Source organism: Budorcas taxicolor, chromosome 17 (assembly GCF_023091745.1).
Source record: "Budorcas taxicolor isolate Tak-1 chromosome 17, Takin1.1, whole genome shotgun sequence".
NCBI lineage: Eukaryota > Metazoa > Chordata > Mammalia > Artiodactyla > Bovidae > Budorcas > Budorcas taxicolor.
Window position 1 is genome coordinate 8,879,404 of NC_068926.1, and position 20,730 is coordinate 8,900,133.

The following is a 20,730-nucleotide window of genomic DNA, read 5'->3' on the forward strand; positions in this document are numbered from 1 at the left end:
CCTGGCAGTCTTGATTCCAGTTTGTAACTCATCCAGCCAAGCATCATATATGTTAAATAAGCAGGGTGATAAAATGCAACCTAGTCATACTCCTTTCCTAGTTTTAAACCAGTCAGTTGTTCCATGTCCAGTTATAACTGTTGCCTCTTAAACCACATATGGGTTTCTTAGGAGACAAAGTAGTCTGGTACTCCTGTCTAGTCAAGGCTATGGTTTTTCCAGTGGTCATGTATGGATGTGAGAGTTGGACTGTGAAGAAGGCTGAGCGCCAAAGAAGTGATGCTTTTGAACTGTGGTGTTGGAGAAGACTCTTGAGTCCATTGGACTGCAAGGAGATCCAACTAGTCCATTCTGAAGGAGATCAGCCCTGGGATTTCTTTGGAAGGAATGATGCTAAAGCTGAAACTCCAGTACTTTGGCCACCTCATACAAAGAGTTGACTCATTGGAAAAGACCCTGATGCTGGGAGGGATTGGGGGCAGGAGGAGAAGGGGACGACCGAGGATGAGATGGCTGGATGGCATCACTGACTCGATGGACATGAGCCTGAGTGAACTCCGGGCATTGATGATGGACAGGGAGGCCTGGCGTGCTGCGATTCATGGGGTCGCAAAGAGTCGGACATGACTGAGCAACTGAACTGAACTGAACTGAACTGAACTCTCATCTTCTAAAGAATTTTCCGTGATTTGTACTGATCCACACAGTCAAAGGCTTTAACATAGTCAATGAAGCAGTAGATGTTTTTATGGAATTTCTTTTCTTTGTCCAAGATCCAACAAATGTTGGCAATTTGGTTCCTCTGCCTTTTCTAAATTGAGCTTGTACATCTGGAAGTTCTCAGTTCACAGACTGCTAAAGCCTAGCTTGAAGGATTTTGAACATAACCTTGCTAGCATGTGAAATGAACAAAATTGTATGAAGTTTGGACATTCTTTGGCATTGCCTTTCTTTGGGATTGGAATGAAAACTGACATTTTCTAGTCCTGTGGCCACTGCTGAGTTTTCCAAATTTGCTGACATATTGAAGGAGCACTTTAACAACATTGTGTTTTAGGATTTGAAATAGCTCAGCTGGAATTCTATCACCTCCATTACCTTTGTTCATAGTGATGCTTCAGAATACTCCAGGATGTTTGGCTTTATGTGAGATACACCATTGTGGTTATCCATGTCACTGAGATCTTTTTTGTTAAATATAGTTCTTCTGTACATTCTTGCCACCTCTTCTTAATCTCTTCTGTTAGGTCCTTACGTTTTCTATCCTTTATCATGCCCATCTTTGCAGGAAATATTCCCTTGATATCTTCAAGTTTTTTGAAGAGGTCTCTAGTCTTTCCCATTGTATTGTTTTCCTTTATTTCATTGCATTGTTCATTTAAGATCTTATCTCTCCTAGATATTCTCTGGAACTCTGCATTCAGTTGGGTATATCTTTCCCCTTTTCCCTTGCCTGTCACTTCTCTTCTTTCCTCAGCAATTTGTAAAGCCTCCTCAGACAACCACTTTGCCTTCTTGCATTTCTTTTCCTTTGAAACGGTTTTGTTACTGCCTCCTGTACAGTGTTATGAACTTCCATCTATAGTTCTTCAAGCACTCTGTCTACCAGATCTAATCTCTTGAATTTATTTGTCACCTCTACTAGATAGTCACAAGGGATTTGATTTAGGTCATACCTGAATGGCCTAGTGATTTTCCCTACTTTCCTCAAGTTAAGCCAGAATTTTGTAATAAGGAGTTCATGATCTGAGCCACAGTCAGCTCCAGGTCTTGTGTTTTCTGACTGTATAGAGCTTTTCCATCTTTGAATACAAAGAACTTAATCTGAGTTTAGTATTGACTATCTGGTTATGTCCACATAGACAGTCATATCTTGGGTTGTTAGAAAAGGATGTTTGCTTTTACCCGCATGTTCTGTTGACAAAATTCTCTTAGCCTTTGCTGTACTTCATTTTGTATTCCAAGGCCAAACTTTCCTATTTTTCCAGGTATCTTCTTCACTTCCTACTTTTGCATTCCAGTCCTCAATGATGAACAGGACATCTTGTTTTGATGTTCCTTCTAAAAGGTATGTAGGTCTTAATAGAACTGGTCAGCTTTAGCTTGCTTGGCATTAGTAGTTGGGGCATAGACTTGGGTTACTGTTTAGTTGAATGATTTGCCTTGGAAATGGTCATTCTGACATTTATAAGGTTTTACCTGGCTCTTGTTGACTATGAGGGCTATGCCATTTCTTCTAATGGCTTCTTGCCCACAGTAGCAGATATAATGGTCATCTGAATTTAAATGGCCCATTTCTATCCATTTTAGTTTATTGATTTGTAAGATGTTGATGTTCAATCTTGCCATATCCTGCTTCAGTTCAGTTCAGTTCAGTCGCTCAGTCATGTCTGACTCCTTGGGACCCTGTGAATCACAGTGGAAACAGTGTCAGACTTTGTTTTTTTGGGCTCCAAAATCACTGCAGATGGCGATTGCAGCCATGAAATTAAAAGACGCTTACTCCTTGGAAGAAAAGTTATGACCAACCTAGATAGTATATTCAAAAGCAGAGACATTACTTTGCCGACTAAGGTCCGTCTAGTCAAGGCTATGGTTTTTCCTGTGGTCATGTATGGATGTGAGAGTTGGATTGTGAAGAAGGCTGAGCGCCAAAGAATTGATGCTTTTGAACTGTGGTGTTGGAGAAGACTCTTGAGAGTCCCTTGGACTGCAAGGAGATCCAACCAGTCCATTCTGAAGGAGATCAGCCCTGGGATTTCTTTGGAAGGAATGATGCTAAAACTGAAACTCCAGTACTTTGGCCACCTCATGCGAAGAGTTGACTCATTGGAAAAGACTCTGATGCTGGGAGGGATTGGGGGCGGAAGGGGACAACAGAGGATGAGATGGCTGGATGGCATCACTGACTCGATGGATTTGAGTCTGAGTGAACTCCGGGAGTTGATGATGGACAGGGAGGGCTGGCGTGCTCCGATTCATGGGGTCGCAGAGAGTCGGACATGACTGAGTGACTGAACTGAACTGAACTGAACTGATGCAATATTGTTCTTTAGGCTTTACTTTCACCACGAGACACATCTGCAAATGAGCATCATTTCTTCTTTGGCCCAGCCATTTCATTCTTTCTGGAACTGTTAGTGATTGCCCTCCACTCTTCCCCAGTAGCATATCGGAAACCTTCTGACCTGCGGAGCTCATCTTCTGGTGTCATATCTTTTTGCCTTTTCATACTGTTCATTGGGTTCTCGTGGCAAGAATACAGAAGTAGGTTGACATTTCCTCCTCCAGTGGACCACAGTTTGTCAGAACTCTTCACTATGACCCATTCGACTTGAGTGGCCCTACACGGCATGGCTCCTAGTTTCCCTGAGTTGTACAAGTCTCTTCGCCAGACAAGAATACTCCTTGTGCAGAGATTGAATATGTGATGTCTTTAATGTCTACCTGCATTGGCAGGCGGGTTGTTTACCACTAGTGCACCTGGAAAGCCCTTGTAATTATAAAAGGAAATAAAAAGAAAAGGCAAGACCTTATCTATAGGCTACTTATTCCTATTAAGTAATGTCTTCGAACATATGCCCCTTTAGAGTAGGTACTATGTTATGTGCGAATTCTGCTAGGTAACTGACACATTTATTATTCCTAATTAAGACAAATACTTGATATGTTTTCTCTAATACATATGGCAAAGGATGATATAGATTTTATGGACCAGAAAACATGTTTGTATCCTTTCATACATTTTTGAGTCTGTCCTAAGTCTGAGGAATACTATTTATTGCTGTGTCCTAACTCACAGGGAAACAAACCAAAGTCAGTCATTCTTCAAATTTAATATCCTGGAACAACATTCTAGTGTTCTAAAATGTACTTTAAACCAATGAGAATCTCTGTTGTATTAATATTTGGATGACTGAATTTTGAAGGAGTTCCAAATTTTCCTGTGCAGTCCATGAGGTGGGTTTATAGTTGAGACAGATGAAGGCAATAACTGTTGAGATCACAGAACATCCCTTCTTTGCTAAAGGGAGAAAAGGATACTTTTTGTCATTCCTGACTATGCAAAAGGTAAAATGTTTCATTGCTTTCAAGTTGGAACTAATTTATAGCAAGTATTCAAAGATTCCTTTCAATTACACACTGATGGGTATGCAAATGAATTTCCTATTTTATGGCCCTTCATTTTTATCAGTTTGTGCTAAGCTGTGTCCACTGGGAAATACAGTGTATATAAGGGATGTGCCTTTGAAGCATTTCATGCAGATATATCTTTTAAACATGAGGTATTGAAACTATGCTTACAAAATACACTACAATTCTATTGCTTAAAAACAAATAAAAGCCAAGGTGGTTCGACTTGAAGGTTTACTAGGAGGAAAATCCCACGGACGGAGGAGCCTGGTAGGCTGCAGTCCATAAGGTCGCTAAGGGTCAGACACCACTGAGTGACTTCACTTTTACTTTTCACTTTCATGAATTGGAAAAGGAAATGGCAACCCACTCTAGTGTTCTTGCCTGGAGAATCTCAGGGACAGGGCAGCCTGGTGGGCTGCCATCTATGGGGTCGCACAGAGTTGGACACGACTAAAGCGACTTAGCAGCAGCAGCAGTTCTTCAAAGTACCATTTATTAAATGTCAGAGTAATTACTTGTACCATCAAGACCCATAAAATAAATATTTGTGAGAGTGTTTTCTCAAAGTATATTTTTCCTCTTATTTTCTGTTTGGGATATTTCTTCTTGAATATATACACTGTAAACTAAACTTTGTCCATAAACAACCAAAATCTTAATGTTGGTTCATTTCCTTACAATGACTGTGAATTTTTAGAATACAAAAAGCAAAATCGTATTCTTTTACAGTTTCCCCTTCCGCTGCTTTAAAAGGCAATTTTCCAACTAGATTTATGATATCTTTTTATACCTAAAATAGTCTTCTCTGGCATAAGTTTTAAAAATTGGAATTAATAATTTATGACCAAAGTAAATTACATGTTTGTCATTATGTATTTTGCAAGCTTATCTGACTTAAAGAATATTAATGCAGGGAATAAGAAAAGCATGGGAATAAAGTAAATTGAATGTTAGAAACTCTTTTTTCTGGGTTTCTAATTTTTGGCTTAAATATCTCTGGGGCAAAATTTGGTTTGGAAATGTATTGAAAAAATATTTAAATGACTGATGCGTTCTCTCTTATTGTATTTAAAAAAGGATTTAATTCATTAATTTACAAGAAAGAAAAACACACTTTTAGAAAGAATTCTTGTTTTTCATGATCTTAATTGCCACAATTTCATCTAATTTTGAATAAAAATGTTTTTCGGCAATTAATGTGTAGAACATGAATTTTTGAAATAATATTGGCAATTTTTTCATTTTTTAGTGTTTCTGAAATAATACATAATTAAAAACAGATTTTCTGTGTGATCCTAATACCATGGGTCTTTTAAAAATGATTTTCATTCAGTTCAGTTCATTTCAGTCGCTCAGTTGTGTCCGACTCTTTGCGACCCCATGAATCGAGCACGCCAGGCCTCCCTGTCCATCACCAACTCCTGTAGTTCACTCAGACTCACGTCCATTGAGTCAGTGATGCCATCCAGCCATCTCATCCTCTGTCATCCCCTTCTCCTCCTGCCCCCAGTCCCTCCCAGCATAAGAATCTTTTCCAATGAGTCAACTCTTCGCATGAGGTGGCCAAAGTACTGGAGTTTCAGCTTTAGCATCATTCCTTCCAAAGAAATCCCAGGGCTGATCTCCTTCAGAATGGACTAGTTGGATCTTCTTGTAGTCCAAGGGACTCTCAAGAGTCTTCTCCAGCACCACAGTTCAAAAGCATCAATTCTTTGACGCTCAGCTTTCTTCACAGTCCAACTCTTACATCCATACATGACCACTGGAAAAACCATAGCCTTGACTAGACAGACCTTTGTTGGCAAAGTAATGTCTCTGCTTTTGAATATTCTGTCTAGGTTGGTCATAACTTTTCTTCCAAGGAGCAAGCGTCTTTTAATTTCATGGCTGCAGTCACCATCTGCAGTGATTTTGGAGCCCAAAATAATAAAGTCTGACATTGTTTCCACTGTTTCCCCATCTATTTGCCATGAAGTGATGGGACCAGATGCCATGATTTTCATTTTCTTTTTTTTTTTCAATTTTTATTTTTACTTTATTTTGCTTTGCAATACTCTATTGATTTTGCCATACATTGACATGAATGAATCAGCCACGGGTGTACATGAGTTCCCAATCCTGAACCCCTCTCCCGCCTCCAACCCCATATCATCTCTCTGGATCATCCCCCCGTGCACCAGCCCCAAGCTTCCTGTATCCTGTATCAAACCTAGACTGGCGATTCGTTTCTTACATGATAGTATACATGTTTCAATGCCATTCTCCCAAATCATCCCACCTCTCCCTCTCCCACAGAGTCCAAAAGTCCGTTGTAAACATCTGTGTCTCTTTTGCTGTCTCACCTACAGGGTTATCATTACCATCTTTCTAAATTCCATATATATGTGTTAATATACCATATTGGTGTTTTTCTTTCTGGCTTACTTCACTCTGTATAATAGGCTCCAGTTTCATCCACCTCATTAGAACTGATTTAAATGTATTCTTTTTAATGGCTGAGTAATACTCCATTGTGTATATGTACCACAGCTTTCTTACCCATTCATCTGCTGATGGACGTCTAGGTTGTTTCCATGTCCTGGCTGTTATAAACAGTGTTGTGATGAACATTGGGGTACACATGTCTCTTTCAATTCTGGTTTCCTTGGTGTGTATGCCCAGCAGTGGGATTGCTGGGTCATAAGGCAGGTCTATTTGCAGTTTTTCATTTTCTGAATGTTGAGCTTTAAGCCAACTGTTTCACTCTCCTCTTTCACTTTCATCAAGAGGCTTTTTAGTTCCTCTTCACTTTCTGCCATAAGGGTGGTGTCATCTGCATATCTGAGGTTATTGATATTTCTCCTGGGAATCTTGATTCCAGCTTGTGCTTCTTCCAGCCCAGCATTTCTCATGATGTACTCTGCATGTAAGCTAAATAAGCAGGGTGACAATATACAGCCTTGACATCCTCCTTTTCCTATTTGGAACTAGTCTGTTGTTCCATGTCCAGTTCTGACTGTTGCTTCATGACCTGCATGTAGGTTTCTCAAGAGGCAGGTCAGGTGGTCTGGTATTCCCATCTCTTTCAGAATTTTCCACAGTTTATTGTGATCCACACAGTCAAAGGCTTTGGCATAGTCAATAAAGCAGAAATAGATGTTTTTCTGGAACTCTCTTGCTTTTTCCATGATCCAGCGGATGTTGGCAATTTGATCTCTCGTTCTTCTGCCTTTTCTAAAACCAGCTTGAACATCAGGAAGTTCACAGTTCACATATTGCAGAAGCCTGGCTTGGAGAATTTTGACCATTACTTTACTAGTGTGAGATGAGTGCAATTGTGTGGTAGTTTGAGCATTCTTTGGCATTGCCTTTCTTTGGGATTTTCATTAGAATTAGTAAATTATTGTAGAGGAAAATAATAAGCAAAATGGCTAAGTAAAATCATAGTTGTTTTATATTATTCTTCATAGTTATAATTCTTTTTCTTTTTGTATTGTTTTGCCTGTTAGGTTCTTAATAATCAATGAAAATGGTAGCACATATTTTCTGAAGGATACACGAAAGATGATATTGATCTGTTAAAAAAACTTTTCCCATATTCTTAGCTCTATTAAAAACTGCTTTTGTATTCCAAGATTGGCCTTAAATTAAAAAAAAAATTTGGATAGAATGGATAATTTACTTAGGAAAAGTGAGGATCTTAACTAGGAGAAAAGCTTTAAATGGAGATGTATGGAGTTGGAAAATGTGGTTAGAATTTAAGAAATCAAAGAAGAAAATAGTTAAACAAATAGGCCTTTCAAGTATGATAAAGAAGAAGAGTAAAAGAAGAAAAAAATGTAGTTTTATTCTACTTATATTGAGCAAGGGAAATCCCTGCTTATCTATTTCTCTTGGTGGATATAAAAATCAGATAAGATTGTTTATGTAAAAGTTAGCTATAAATTACGAAGTACTGGACTTTGATGACTATTTTTAGAATGGAATATTAATACTTGAATCAATAAATAATATTATAAAAGATCTAATGTTAAAGAGGCCTTATACTAATAAGTTTAAAATATCCACAGAAATTCTGATTCTCCTCAACAGAAAATCACCTCAGTGCAACATTTATAAAATTGTTCTTAAATTTAATTCATTTGTCAGTGAGAAAAACAGGAGCTTAGTCCAAGGAAAATACTTGGCTGTATAGATTTTGAAATGCTCTAATTTGTTTCGTGAATTATTTATTCTCAAAATGAACTTAAAATTTTAAAATACCTTTAAGATGCATGGAGACTTGGTGGCTCAAGTGGTAAAGAATCTGCAATGCAGGCCTCCTGGGTTCCATCCCTGGGTTAGGAAGATTCCCCTGAAGAGAAGGGAAGGGCAACCCACTCCAGTATGCTTGCTAGGAGAATTCCATGGACAGAGGAGCCTGTGGGCTAGTTGCATTAATATCTCGATGCAGAACTGATGGATCACAAAATAGATGTATGTTTAGCTAAGAAACAAGATAATTTTCTAAAGCCATGGTACCATTTTGCATTTCCATTGGCCTTCCAGTTGCTCCACTTTCTCCAACATTTGTTTTTGTCCATCTCTTTCATTTTAGTCATTTCAGTGGGACTAGCTCATTGGGGCTGCACTTTGCATTCCTCTGCCTGATGACTAATGATGCTGAGCACTTTGTCATATGCATGTTTTACATGTGTAGATCTCCTTTTGTGAAGCAGCTTGTCTTTTAAAAATAGAGTGATTTGTCTTTTTATTGTTGAACTGCAAGAATCTATATTTATTCTGGGATTTACGTCCTTTGTCATGAGTTATGAATATTTACTCACAGTATGTAGTTTTCTTTTTCCCTTCATTTTCTTATGAGCAGAAGATTATATTTTTGATGAAGTACAATTCTTTTCATTGTTTTCCCTTTGTGACTTGTGCTTTCTGTCTCTTCTTTAAAAATCTTTGTTGATCCCAAGATTGTGAAGATCTTCTATATTTTTTTTCTAGCAGCTGTGTTGTTTAGCTTTTATGTTTTACACTATGACCCATTTCAAATTAAATTTTGTGTGTAGTTTATGGTAGTATCATTTATTGAAGAGATTTCTTTTTCCATTGAATTCTTGGGTACTTTTGTCAAAAACTGATTTTATTTGTGTACATCTATTTTGGGACTCTGTTCTGTTTCATTCCCTCATTACCTTATTCTTACAGGTTTATTGTAAATTTTAAGTGGTGTATACCCTCCCATTTTTTCTCTTCAAGATTGTTTCTACTATTCTTATTACTTTTCTTTTCCAAAGTAAATTTTAAGTTATATTTTCAATTTACAGAAGAAAAGATGGCTGTGACTATAATTGACATTGCTTTCAATCTAGAAATCAACTGTGGGATTTAGAACAACAATCTTAATGTTATATCTTCAATCCCTGAACATAGTGTATTACTTCATTTATTTAAATCTTTCATATCTCGTCAATATTTTCTTTTTATAAAATACACATTTGATATTTATATTTACCTGCTATTTGTTAAATTTATCCTTAATGCTTTGATTTTTGAAGCTTTTGCAAATGATGCCGATTTTTAACTCCTTTTTCTAGTTGTTTATGATACTCTATAGAATACAGTTGATATTTTTCTTGACTTTGTACTTTGCGAGAGTACTAAGTTTTGTTACTAGTTCTACTAGTTTTATTTCTGATTCATTAGAATTTACTACCTACGCAGTCATGGCATTCTGAATAAAGGTATTTATACTTTTTTTGTTTAATTGTCTTTTGAAAAATCTCTGTCTTATGTTTTTTGCACTGGTTATGAATCCTAGCATGATGCTGATTATAGATATCCAGTCTTATTTCACCTGTTAAGCAGAAGGCACTCAATATCTCACCATCATGTGTAATATTAGCTACAGTTTTTGTAGGTTCTTATCGTCTGGATTTGGAAGTTTCCTTTTTGGTAGTTGGCTCTGGAACACTTTTTTTATTCCTAATTGTTGAATTTTATAAAATGTTTTTTATGCATGTCCTTAAATATTATTTGATTTCTCTTAGTGTATTACTATAATAAATTTCACTGATTAATTTTCACATATAAAACCAACTTTATATTCTTGAGCAACTCCTAATTGACCATGATATATTATGCTTTTCATATATTGATGAATTTGATTTGCTAATATTTTATTAAAGATTTTTGCATCTGTGTTTAATGACATTGGGCTATACTTCTTCTTTCTTCTAATGCCTTTGTCTGACTTTGCTATCAGTTTTACAATGGCTTCATAAGTTCCCTGCTCCTTCTCCAGCAGCAGCCAGGCACCACCTTGTACTCATGCAGTGTCTGGTTTGGAAATAGGCTTCTTTGCATTCTTCTAGTCCTGCATGCCGTACCACAGAAGAGCTCTCTCTCTTAGATCCCCTGCCCTATTCCTGTCTATCTCAGCAGTAGTCAGTGGAAGCCTTTAGAAAAGACTAGGGGAGTGGATGCAGATGACCCAGGTGTCTGGGCTTCTGCGAAAACTATACTATCAAGTGATTCCACATTTGGCCTTTAAAAGATTTGTTAAAATTCCATTTGTTTTCTTCTTGCCTGCTTCTATGCTTGTCATCTCTTCATGTTCTGCCCAAGCTGATTTGTATTGACTCTCACTGCTAGAGTTTGGCAACCTCATATTGCAGTTCATCAGGTTGCCTTGTGACCTCAGCTCTCAGATAAGCTCAAAAAGTTATTGTTTTATCAACTGTCTGAGTTGTTCGCATTTAGAGTTGGAAAGACTTTTTCTGACTTTCTATATTTAAAGTAAAAGATGAACTCTGTGTATTTTTTAAGATTTTGAAATTATATTCCTTAATATTGAATGTAAAACTCACATAATGGGCATGATTTTCTCTGTCTCATCCTTGGGCCATGGGCCCAACTTCTTCTTAGACACTGTTTCATTCCTTACTAGAATGAATAGTGTTGTGTGAAAGGGCTTGATTAACTTTAGAGATATCTTAAATTTAAAAATTATATGGATAGTTCTACAGTTGAAAGAATGATCATGAGTAAAAAAAAACCAGAGCAAAATCTCAGCAGATCAATATTATGAGCTTCAGTTTTTTATTTTCTAAAGTGGAAAGATTATCCCTGTTTCTTTTATGTCTCATTGGATATAAGGCTAAAATGAGATGGTATATATAGAAATTATTTTTAAAATAATAATTAGATGTGAATTACCAATAAATAATTTTCAGAAAGAATCATACATGAATAAAGCTTGAATCTTTGAAGTGAATTTTTATGCTAATGGTTTAAAACCTGTAGTTAATGCTATATGGTCTTCAGAAGACAGCATATTTTATATACAGGAATAATGGTAATCAGATGGTAATCAGAAGACAGCATATTTTATATACAGGAATAATTGACAGATATTTATTGAGCACGCTACTATCTGTGCTCTCCTCATTGCTGGAGAGGCACTGGTGAACGTGACAAAAGCTACTGACCTTGTAGTGCTTATATTCTAGTGGAAAAGATAGACCATAAACAAATTTGTGATGCTGTTTAGAGATGCAGATAGAGATTCTCAGAAACTCTCTCAGGTAGAGAGTTTCTGACATAGGATTTTAGAATATTTTTAGCAAAGTCACCATATGAGGACTTGGGGATTTTATTACTTAGCTGAGTTCCTTATACCTTATTGTTCAGTTTTATTCCTTCTTTTCTAAACCAGATTTTGCCAGATAGAAAAGTATCATTCCTTATGTGTTGCTCTGTTCTCTGCTCTCTTTTTCTGATGATTAGCTGTTTAATTAAAACTTTTATTGGCATTGAGAAGGTTTATATATTTTTGAATAAATAGATGAAAAGCCATTTTATTATGGAAAATCTACATATATACAAAAATAGAGTAGGATAATAGATCCACATGTACTCATCTCCTGGCTTTAGTAATTATGAACTCACGGTCAGTACTGTCTGATCCATGCACCAACTCAATTTCCTTCTTAGCTTGGATTACTTGAAGCAAATTCCTTGCCATCTACCCACAGATATTTTTCAGTTTTATTATAAAATCTAAAGGTATCTTCTTAAAGCATACCAAAATATCATGGTCTCATCTAAAAATTTTATTATTACCAGTAGTTCAAATTCCACATTTTTATATTATTTTTATAAAACTACATTCAAGTAGAGATATAGTTATTATATTATTTTTGCTTCCATTTTTTATAAGGATAAAGACATTTGGTATAAGTATCCATCACAGAAGTAAAGATGTCATCCGAATTTAAAGGCAATTAAATTGAGTAATTTTTTTTAATTTTTAAAAAATTGACTATACACAATACCATGATAGGTATATAATGAATACAAAAAGCTTTTAGACATCAGCCATGTCTTATAAAGTTTATAATATTGTGGCTGAGTTAAAACATAAAAGGTAACCCACAATACAAGTTATGTTCTGTCCCAGTGATGGAGATATGGATGGTTTTCAGCCTCCATGACTATTCACATTGGTATATCATATGGGTGAGGTGGTTGCAAGGCATATTTTTCTTAATACTGAGAAGACAAAACTTTGAAAACTAACTTTTTAATAATTAGAATGGATTCAGGATTATTTTTGTAATCATGCCAGCTACATTCCTTTGAATTTCAATATGTTCTTATGAGTGATGAGAAAAAGGATGGAATTACAAGTTGGTCTGGAAAGCTGGATGTGCTTTGGGAAGGTCAAAACTGGTCAGGGATCATAGCTAGTGTTCTTGAGAGAAACAGAATCAGTAGGATCTCTCTCTATAGATATAGATACAGATATATATATATCTATTGATCAATATATTTACATAGACATCTAGATAAATGGAGGATACATAGACAGGTAGATAGATAGGTTTCTCTTTCTCCGTAAGTGATTTTTAAAAGTAAATCTTTCTCTCACCCCTCCTCCTCATATATGGAGAGATTAATTTTAGGGAATTAGTTCATACAGCTGCAGAGACTAGCAAGCCTAAAATCTGTAGTGTGGGCTCCAGACTGAGACCCATGGAAAACTTGATGTTGTGTCTCAGGTCTGAAGGCAGTCTGCTGGCAGAATTTTCCTCAGGGGAGATTCATCTTTTTCTTAAGGCCTTCAGCTGACTGGATGAGGTTCACCCACCTTTTGGAAAGCAATGTGCTTTACACAAAGCAGATTTAAATGTTAATAATTTACAGATACCTTCACTGAAGAATCTAGATATGTTTGACTAAATATGTGGGCACAATGTCCTAGACAAGTTGATACATTAAAATTAACCATCACAAATGGGCACCGTGGCATAAGCAAATAAGTGGCTATGGAATTCAATACTCTATTAGATTAAGGCAAGTAGAGTACTTTAACTAGAGGAAAAAATCATATATAGGCATAGTAGTTAGTAAAATCACTAAGAAATGCCCATAATTTTGTTAATTATTCTTAAAATTGCTGCTAAAATGATACATAATATGTTTCTCGAAAGAACCAAATTTTGTTGAATTTGATCTTTGAATGTGTAGGAGTAAGAAGACAGAGCATCTGTGAAATATTTTATTAGTACAGTCAATTTTAATTTATTAGTAATAATGGAAACTGGGTCCACATGGCTACTGAACTTCATAGATAACATTTAATATTATTACTTCATAGATAACATTTAATATATTAATATTCAGAATTTTTATCAGAACTTAGACTTTAATAGTCACAACAAGTAGAAACCTTGATTTGTGTTTTATCTTTCCTTCCTTTCTGGTGAGGGTTGAAAGGACTGAAAAGGACCGGTTGAAACTGACTAATCCTTAAAACTAGATTGTAAGTGTTGATCATAACAATGGCAAGTCCTCATCGTTAGCTTGTTTCACAAAATCTTGTTTGTTATATTTATGTACGATATTTGCTGTAGCTTTATAGACTTGGGCTTTGCAAATCACTTTGTACTTACACAAAATTTTAATATAGTCTTCTACGGTTCTCTGCCTCTAGTTGGGTTTTAAATTTTCACTAATCATAAAAGGTCTATACCTTGCTAGTGATAATCTCACTCACTACCAACTATGATTAGGAGAGTAGAAAAGAACAGAGTGAAACATTTGGAATAAAGATAAAAGCATAAGCAGGGCTAAGATTTTGTTCCATTATTATCCTTTTGTTTTTGTCACCAGAGTCTTTTTTTCTTACATTGAATGTGTCGCTTTAATAAGCTTTGAATAAAGATAATGATGTATTAATGAACTTCAATGTTCTGACAAGTTGATCATCAAACACAGATGCAAATATAAAAAAAAATAACAGTCTTTCTTAGGGGATTTGATTCTTGGTTTTATTTGCTAATTCCATTCCAGAATTTTTAATTCTCATTCCAGAATTTGCACAATAATTCTAACTCATGCATAACCTGTGAGTATGAGGAAAACACAATTAGGATAGCTTTCTTCAAAAAGTGGTGAGTGAGGTTTAAGAATTTATGAACCTCACATTCAGCTTATTCAGAACAAAAGAAAATAAAGACAAAAATATGACCAAACCACTTTCAGCAGTTTGGCATATTTCTGTCCAGTCCTTTAGCTTAAAGATTTTTTTTTGTTGTTCATAATTAAAGGAATAAGGTATATCATATTTTAATTTTTTGTGTAATGTAAAAAAATTCATAGGTAAAATTTTTATCAAAACATAATACAATGTATGTATATATTATAATTTTCTCGACCAATCTCCCATTACTGGAATTTTATCTTATTTCTAATTTGATTATTGTGTTGTGGATCCTGAGACCACCCCAGGGCTACTCAGTGATTTGCGAGGACGACTCACGGGACTCAGTATATAGTCCACTATCAACAGCTCAGGTTTACTGTAGTGAAAGGATACAAAGCAAAATCAGCAAAGGGAAAAGGCACATGGGGTGAAGTCCAGAGGAAATCACGAGCAAGCTCACAGGAGTCCTCTTCCAGTGAAATTACATGGAGGTACTTGATTCTTCCAGTAATGAGTGACACATGTGAAGGGTTATATATTGGGGAAACTCATTACAGACTCAGCACCCAAAATTTTTAATGGGACATGCTCACATTGGCACCATCTGCTTAGCATGTACCAATATTCCAGACTTTCAGAAGGAAAGCTGATATTCTGCCTAAATCATATTGTTTGTACAGTTTAGGCATAGTGAGATGCCCTTATCTTTCAGGGAAAATTTTACATCAGGGGCTAGGGAACTGTTTACCCTCTAAGTGCTTAGATGCCAGCTGAGGCTCAACCTTGCAAGCATCTTTTTCTAAGAATAGCAGTGTTATGCTAACTCAGAAACTAACTTGATTTCTGCACAGTTATAAATAATACTGTAATAAGCATCTTTGTTAATAAATCTTTTGGCACATTCCAGATTATTTCCCTATGAAAGATTCCTAGAAATTAATATTACATTAAAAATATGAACTTTAAAAGATTCCTCTTACTGATAATTACTTTCCCAGAAGTCTCTTCAAATTTTTGTTTTCACCAAACATGTATGAGTGTGGACACCAAAATAGGTAAGATCCATATGGCCCAAACAGCAGTACACAACAAACTTGAAAGAATTTATTTTAAAAAAGAGTTGTACGAGATGAACAGAAGACTAGTCATTGCTTCCATTTGCGGGAGGCAGAGACACCAAGAACACTCCCATTAAATTATCACCCAATATGCAGTTTTCTCCTAGACCTTTGTCATTTTTTAGTCTAGAGACCTATGACATCATTGTCACCTGTAAACCACACTGTATCCAGTTAATTTTAACATTCATTTGTTATAAACAATTAGCACATATTCTGTACCAGGTATTTCAGTTGTGTGGAGGATAAAACAGTGCTACTGGGCACAGTCCCTGCCCTCCTGCTGTTGCAGGCTGCTACCAACATGCGCTTATATTTGTCACATTGCTTCTTGGAAAAGATTACAGGTAAATTGCAGTCAAGAGGCATTTTCAGGGACTTCTCTGGGGAGCCAGTGGTTGGGACTTGTCCTTCCAATGAAGGGGGTACCAGTTCCATCCGTGGCTGGGGGGCAAAGATCCCACATGCCTCATGGCCAAAAAACCAAAACATAAAAATCAGAAGCAATAGTGTAACAAATTCATTAAAAACTTTCAAAACAGTTCAAATTAAAAAAAAAAAAACAAAACCTTTAAAAATAAGTGGCATTTTCAAATCACATATTCGGATAGCTGCCCCTGCTTTGCAAGAATGAATTTGTGACAGACCTGGTCCCTGACACCTGCTTCAGTTAATCAAGTGTCTTTAGGTTCTAAGCCTGAGACCAACGTTTTCCAAAGCTGTAGGACATAGCAGATTGTCTTTTACTTCCTGGGAGGGGAATAAGAGTTTTGACTCTCAAGATGTTGTGATGCCCCTGCTCTCAAAATATGTGTTGATCATTGAAGGCAAATTTAAAGGAAACACTTTTGTATGCATGTTTTGTTAAAAGAAGTTCAAACTAATTGTATTTTATCCTTTATAAATACAACATGTCCTTGTTAAGAAAAAAAAAGGATTAAAATTTAGTCTCAGTGTGTTGCCTCCTGAAAGGGAAACCATTCCTAAAGTTCTGTGATACTTTGCTTTTGTTCATAGTTTTTTACAGAATTTCACTTATTTTTACCTAAATTTTTATGGCTTCATTTAAAATGTGTTTTTCCTAAAACTTACTATTAATTGTAATAAATTTCAGAAAATTTGGAAAATGCAGACCACTATCAGAAAAAAAAAAAAAGACCTCTAGTATTCCACCACCCAGAGATATTCACTGCTAAATTCTGGTATATTTTGTCAAATCTGTTTTCCAGGTATATTTTTATCCTTAGTTAAACAGCAAAGCTCCATAAGAACACTCAGAGAGTGTTTCTATGATATAAAGAGGATCTTTGTGAGGGGTGATGCCCTGACTCAGGCAATTCAGTTTGAACTTTTAAAAGGAGAAAAGTCATATTTAAGTTCTGTGAACCTGAAAATCGTCATTATATTGTTGTTATTCTTGTCTGGTTTACTGGGTCTCTGGGTACCTGTTCCAAACGTTTAGCCATTGTAAGTGCCTGACAGAACAACACTGGTTATTGCTTATAGAGCAAGGTTCCATTTAAAAGAACATTTCATTGGAACTATGAGTGAGGTCAAGTGTATACCCTAGGAAACTAATCTTCTGGTTCCTGGGAAAGTAGAATAGCAAAAGAAACTATGAGGTGAAGCCTGGCAGGACCAATCTTTACATCAGAGTCACAGCATTCACATACCACAAATGATCCTTCTAGAATTGAATACTGATTACAGGAAAAACTTCTGGGACTCTTACACCATGATTTCTAAATTCTTTCATCCTTGATTTTGATGCATGTCTTGGTCTTCAGATAAGTGTTTGTTTATTTTCTTAAAAACACATGTTTTTCTGAGCAGCTTTTCAGGGCATTGGTATATTTGAAAATGATTTTTTTTTTTTTTTTTTTTTGCTGACCTTCATACATTGAAAACAATTTTGTCACAAAATTTCTGTTTCACACCTTTGCTTTTCTCTAGAAATTCTGTTTTTGGTATTCTATTATGTATGGGTTCTTTTGCTGTTTCGCAGAAGAAATGTGGAAAGAGCCTGAGTTTTGCAACTTTGAGATTTTTCTTCTTTCTAAATATGTATGAATTTTTCTTTAATCTTATAATTAAAATTTTTTTATTCCTTTACTTTTGCAGAATGCACTTGCATACAAATCCCTTTTAATTAACTTTTCCTAAAACACAATGAGCCCCGATACTCAGAAGATGCAAATTTTGTTTTCAGCTCAGAAAATTATAATTCAATAGTGTTGTTTTTTTCATTCCTGATTGATCTGTTTTCGTCTTTGGTAAAGTATATGATTTCTTTCAAGTATATTTATCTTTTGTCCTCTGTAATCTTCTCTCATTGTTTTTGTCTTTGGATACTTTTCCTCTGCATTCTAGGAGTGCTCGCCAAATCCAGTCGTTTGATATTCTGCACTCTCTTTTACATCCCCACTAACTCTGAAGTACATTATGATTCTGCCATTACGTTTTTCATTTCCTTGTATTTCTTGTCTTTTAAAAAACACTTATTTCCATTTTCATTTACCTTACAAATCTTATTTTTAAGTCTTTATCCTTGTTGCTTTTGACTTCTATTTTTAATTGGAGTTTAGTTGATTTATGATAGTATATTAATTGCAAGTGTACAGCGTAGTGATTCAATGTTTTATACGTCTTACTACATTTAAAGTTGTAAAATATTAGCTATATTCTTTGTGCTGTACAGTACATCCTGTAGCCTGTTTACTTTATACATAGTAGTTTGTGCCTCTTATTCCTTTAGCCCTACCCTGCCTCTCCCTACTTCCCTCTCCCAGCTGGTAACCACTAGTTTAATCTCGGTTCTGTGAGCCTGTTTCTGGTTTTCTGTATTCATTCACTTGTTTTGTTGTTCGGGTATTACATGTAAGTAATAAAATAGCATATTTGTCTTTCTCTGTCTGACTATTTTCACTAAGCATAAAATTGTATGTAATACTCTCTAGTTCCATCCACGTTGTTGCAAATGGAAGAATTTCATCCTTTTATATGGATGAGTAATATTCAGTTATATATATATATATCTACTACATCTTCTTTATCCATTCATATTTGGTGGACACTTAGGTTACTCCTGGTTATTTCAAGTGTTTATAAGTAATGCTATTGTTAAATAATGCTGCTGTGAATATTGGGATACATGTTTCTTTTCATATTAGTGTGTTAATTTTCTTCAGATATATTCTCTCATTTGATATACAAAAGTAAACTCAATGGAGTAAAGACGTAGATGTAAGACTGGAAACCATAAAACTCCTAGAAGAAAATAGGCAGACTATTCTTTGACATAAATCTTAGCAATATTTTTTTGCACCTGTCTCCTAAGGTAAAGGAAACTAAAGCAAAATAAGCAAATGGAGCCTAATTAAACTTAAAAGCTTTTGCACAGCAAAAGAAACCATAGACAAATAAAAAAGACAACCTAATGAATGGGAGAAAATGTTTGCAAATGACTGGTAAGGGGTTAATATCCAAAATAATAAACAGCACTTACAAATCAATATTCAAGAAAACCCCAAACAACCAGATTAAAAATAGACAGAGGATACGAATAAACATTTTTCCAAAGAAGATATACAGTTGGCCAACAGGCCCATGAAAAATATTCAGCATTGCTAATCATCAGAGATATGCAGATCAAAATCACAGTGAGATATCACCTCACACCGGTTAGAATGACTATCATCAAAAAGTCTACAAATAACAATACTGGTGAGACTGTTGAGACAAGGGAACCATTGTACTCTGTTGATAGGAATGTAAATTGGTGCAGCCACTATGGAAACAGTATAGACGTTCCTCGAAACACTAGAAATAAACCAATCTCATTACTCAGCAATTCTACTCCTTGGTGTTTATCCAATTGGTGTATAAAACACTAATTCAGAAAGATACATGCACCCCCATATTTTGGCCTTTATTTTGAAGAGTTGGCTTGCTACAATGTAGTGGGAATGCCAACACTTTTCTAAAATTTTCTTCTCAGTCTTGTGAAATATTTTACTAGATTTTCAGAAATGTAGACTGCATTGGATTGAGGAGCCTGGTGGGCTGCAGTCCATGGGGTTGCGACTGAGCGACTTCACTTTCACCTTTCACTTTCACGCACTGGAGAAGGAAATGGCAACCCACTCCAGTGTTCTTGCCTGGAGAACCCCAGGGACGGCGGAACCTGGTGGGCTGCCGTCAATGGGGTCGCACAGAGTCGGACACAACTGAAGTGACTTAGCAGTAGCAGCAGCAGACTGCATTAGTTTTCCATGGCTCTTCTAACAATTTACCAAAACTTGCTAGCTTGAACTAATACAAATTTATTCTCCACGGAGAATTCTATAGTAAAAATTATTCTCTAGAGGCCAGAAATACAAAATTAATTGCATTAGACTAAGTCCAAGTATCAAGAGTGTGGACTCAGTTAAGACTTTGAGGACGCTAGGGAAGAATCTACTTTGCCTTTCTGAAGGCTGCTTGCATTTCCTGGCTCATGACCTCTTTCTCAGATCACTCTGGCTTCTTGCCTCTGTCATCATATTTCCTTTTCCCCTTCTAGTCACATCTACCCCCAACCCCCCAAGTAAGGATACTATTGTGTAGTCCATCAGGATAATCCAGGATAATCTTCCCTTCTTCGGAGTCTTAATTTAATCTTACCCATGCTGCTGCTGCTGCTAAGTCGCTTCAGTCGTGTCCGACTCTGTGCGACCCCATAGATGGCAGCCCACCAGGCTCCACCATCCCTGATATTCTCCAGGCAAGAACACTGGAGTGGGTTGCCGTTTCCTTCTCCAATGCATGAAAGTGAAGAGTGAAAGTGAAGTTGCTCAGTTGTGTCCGACTCTTCGTGACCCCGTGGACTGCAGCCTACCAGGCTCCTCCGTCCATGGGATTTTCCAAGCAAGAGAACTGGAGTGGGGTGCCATTGCCTTCTCCGAATCTCACCCATAAAACCCTTTAAATCATATGAGCTAAGGATAAGGATATGATATCTTTGGGACCTTGTTCAGT

At 36.1% G+C, this 20,730-nt stretch overlaps 1 protein-coding gene across 1 annotated transcript in view; it reads left to right on the forward strand.

Moving 5' to 3' along the window:
* Positions 1-20,730, forward strand: part of IQCM (IQ motif containing M) — a 420,783-nt gene that overhangs the window by 117,712 nt on the left and 282,341 nt on the right. The window contains 2 exon segments of the mRNA XM_052655057.1: positions 3,272-3,290; positions 12,014-12,062. Of these exon segments, the coding sequence (XP_052511017.1) occupies positions 3,272-3,290; positions 12,014-12,062 (68 nt within the window).